The sequence below is a fragment of the Priapulus caudatus genome, unplaced genomic scaffold (assembly GCF_000485595.1).
Source record: "Priapulus caudatus unplaced genomic scaffold, Priapulus_caudatus-5.0.1 Scaffold8269, whole genome shotgun sequence".
Classification (NCBI taxonomy): domain Eukaryota; kingdom Metazoa; phylum Priapulida; class Priapulimorpha; order Priapulimorphida; family Priapulidae; genus Priapulus; species Priapulus caudatus.
The window spans coordinates 1-3872 of record NW_014585330.1 but is presented as its reverse complement, the minus strand read 5'-3'; the positions used below and the strand labels follow the sequence as shown (position 1 = coordinate 3872).

The 3872-nt window shown below is 49.4% G+C and overlaps 1 protein-coding gene across 1 annotated transcript; it reads left to right on the top strand.

Annotated features, from left to right (window-relative positions):
- Nucleotides 1-157: 157 nt before the first annotated feature.
- On the top strand, nucleotides 158-1378 carry LOC106820195 (src kinase-associated phosphoprotein 2-A-like; the record flags this gene model as incomplete). Its single annotated transcript, XM_014824738.1, has 3 exons — nucleotides 158-290; nucleotides 699-869; nucleotides 1269-1378. Coding segments are annotated over exons 1-3 (387 nt in total), but the record flags the coding sequence as incomplete, so codon positions are not given.
- Nucleotides 1379-3872: the final 2494 nt, after the last annotated feature.

Below are 3872 nucleotides of genomic sequence, written 5' to 3'. Positions count from 1 at the left end.
TATATATATATATATATTATAGTTTCTGAAGAGTAGAGACTGGGGACAATGTAGTAAAAGTGTAACTACATACAAGACATTGTAAATCAGAGAGCGACATATTCGACACGTATATATATATATAAAGCTTTACGATCACTCTCTCCTCACAGAGAGACACTCATCGCCTCCCGATATCCCATTCATGACTCCTCCTGCTCTCCCTCCTGCTGAGAGCGGCTCGGGGGACGCGGACCAATCAGACTCTGTGTCCTTGAAGAGTTCAAGGTCAGAGACCTCAATCACATACGGTAAGTTGGAACACCTTGGCTAAACCGACAGCTAATAATACCTGTAGTATACTACGGTGTTAGGTACCGTACATAGGTATGGATATTATCATTTGATATCATTAGCTCTTGTTTAATGTAGAATGTGCCCCCCGTGGGAATGTGGTTGGAATACGGTTGATTAGACGTGTCGTTGTTTCTAGAGTGTACTGTGTAGGACATTAATGGACTTGCTAGGTGCACCTGTGTAAGCGGTCTGCGCTAGGCTTAATATTTGACGCAGACGCTCACAGAACAAGTTGAGCGCGTGACTACTTCGCAATGATTACTAGTTTAGTGAATAAACGTCCCACGTTAAAAACATCTAGCTACGATGTTACAAGATTTACAAGTTTATTAAGATTTACATCTTAGATTGTTAAAACGTAGATTCCTCGCCGCAAGATCTCCGCAATATTCTCAAGACCGGGTGGCTGCTGAAGAAAGTGGATAAGAAGGAGAAGAAGTTTCCCTTCGGTCGGGAGTACCAGAAGAAATTCTGCGTCATCTCGGGAAATGCGCTTTGCTGCTGTGAGAAAGAGTCGGACATGAAGGGCGCAGGTAACCGCTTGTGTTGCACAGAAAGCGCAGAGGTAACCGCTTGTGTTGCACAGGAAGCGCAGAGGTAACCGCTTGTGTTGCACAGGAAGCGCAGAGGTAACCGCTTGTGTTGCACAGAAATCGCAGAGGTAACCGCTTGTGTTGCACAGAAAGCGCAGAGGTAACTGCTTGTGTTGCACAAGAAATACGCGCCTGTGATGCACAGGAGAGAAGCTAATAACGTCTTGTGTTGCACAAGAAGGGCGGAGGTACCTGCTTGTGTTGCATAAGTAGGCCACGTACACGTATGCTCTGCAGGGGTGAAGATTATTGCGATATACATAAAAATTGCCCCAAAAAAATCGTCGAGTTGTGGTGTTGAAAACGTCTTGAAATGATTTACGCTGCATTTACCTGCAGTTACGATCTCGCTGGACGGATATGAGGCAAGAGACGTGGATATGATGAGCGACACGCGCAAGTCAGAGCTCAAGTTTGACCTTGTCAGCCCTGGCAAGGTCACGTACACGGTCAGTGGCGGCGCACGCAAAAACGCACGCACACACAAACACACGCACGCACGCACACGCACTCGCACACGTACACACGCACACGCACACGCACACGCACACGGAAGATACGTGATATGCCGTAGGCCTCTCGATACGCAGATATTAATGTAAATATTTTTGGCAGACATTTAGTTTGGGATAAATGTATTCCATTTAGACGTACGATGAGCTTTAACCGATGACGGTTAACGATAAATCTCTAATGCAAGGCCAATTTCTAACAAAACCCAGGTTTCTGCTTTCTTTACATGTAAACGTTACTAATAACACGAATCTCGAGAACCAATCGTACTTTTTCGACGTTAACTCCACACTCTGTTTACACCATCAAATTTCCTATCATTATAGATGGTAGATAATATAATAGTAGATAGATAGCTAGATAGATAGATGAAGATAATAGCATAGATAGAAGTAATATCATAGTGATCAACGCTATATAGAGAGAGATGGCTACGCAGTGGACTCTCACGCACCGCCGTGTAGAGCGGGCGTGAAGGAATTTAATTGGCACGAGCCACACTTCCGTGCTCGGCGACGCGCCATCCGCTGTCCTCCGTAGCATCTGCTGACGACGCCGCCATGTCGCCCCTCGCTGACGCCGCTCGTCGCCGACTCGCCGCGCAGTCCACGTAGCCAGGGTACCATTTCATACGTCGAGCGGTCGGCTGCCTGCGGTCGCCACGGTGTCGCTGCCGGTCGCGGGAGAAGCTGTGGGTGGGAGGAAATGCGGGGGAGGGCGGCGAGGCGGAGGGATTGCGGCGAGGGGCGGCGGTGGAGGGGACGCTTTGTCGACGCCGGGACTTTCGTACCGGCGGTGTGGATCGCTTCGGCGCAGCGGTTCTGGAGGGACGACACGACTCGTGCGCAGTCGCCGTAACGCACCGCTTCAACAAGACGAGCGATTCCAGCTTGGATTGCATCTGTTTGTCGTCCATAGATGTCGTCCGTGTCGCTCGGCTGGTTGGGCGGCAGCAGGCGGACCAGGAGCGGGACTAGCGGGCGGTAGTGGCGCCTTCTGTGTCTTATAGATCGCGCTCCAGTGATCGTCGACAATCTAGATCAGCGGTTCGCGGGAAGAATGGCGCCCTGAACAGGACCAAGGGTTTGTCTGTTGAGACAGGCGGTAGGGGGCGCCTCTGTGTCTTCTAGTGGCGTCAGTCGTTCGTCTTGCCGTCAGGTACGGGGAGTCGTACGTCGTGACTGCACACGGTAGCGTGGCGCCTCTGTATCCTCATAGATGCGTCATCGTCGTCGTCAGCCGTGACGGCTGGACGTACAGGGATGCCTGGTGGCGGGCAGTTGGACGAGCGTAGGGGGCGCCTCCGTATCGTATAATTCCGTCTCCTGCCTTCTCCTTCGCTCGAACACTCTCTCCTAAGAAACGACGAAGGTCGTGAGCACTCGCACTCCACGTGTAGTGTCCGTACCTCTGCTTACCTCCACCTGCCTCTACTTATTAGGCTTTTTTTTCCAATATTTCCTAATATTTTCAACCTAAATATATACGGAAACCGGTAAAACGTCGACAGCGCCATGCGCGGCCTACCTTTTCGGCATTCGCGATTCCAGTCTGCGCGGTTCGTTCGGTTCGGTTTCCTGAAGACAACGAGAAGATGTTCGCTAATTCGGCCACTAGATGGCGGGCAATGACGATGAATCGGCTGCTACTGGTGTGTGCCATCGCGCGAACAGTGTACCACGAGTTACGCGCGGCTACCGTTTTGTGCAGTCCAGATCGGCAGCCATTGTGGTACATAGCAAATCTTCCAATCATCCTCTTCGCTCTGTATGAGCTTGAACTTGAAAGCTAGAACAAATGCGACTGAAACAAAAACTGAAAGGTGAAGGAAGACTTTCGCGGCGTTGACCTGCGCTTATAGTACCTGCTTGTCTGCTATTCGCTCATGCGTCGTATCAAGGCAGATAAAAGAAGTCTCTATCCCTTCTTCTATTGCTCTGGTCCGTAGCATGTTCAGCGAGCTAAAGCGTCCCCTCTCAGTAATCTGACAGTAGGTATGAAAACTTCTGACACCGAGACGTTTCCGAGAAACAGCCGAGTCTCTCCGAAAGATTTTGCTTTCGCGCTCCACAAATGCCGATAGGACACCATGAAATATTCTCGGCTATCTGTGCGATGCACATAGCATGCCCAACAAGGGTTACGTTCATAGTGGCTTGAGGCCTCATGTAATATGGACATAGATATAAACGCGCATTGTTCTTTTATGGAAAAAGAAAAACGGAAGCGCTCTTATGAAGACTAAGTCTGAGTGACTCGACATTAGATAGTTAATGTAGTAATATATATATATATACTATTATATATATGTGCGGCTGTGTGTTGCGTGTCTGATGCTGTGTCGTATTTGTGCTGTGACTGTGTGATGTATGTGTTGCTGGCTGTGTTTATGCTGTGTGTAGTGTGTGTGTGTGTGTGTGTGACCTGTGT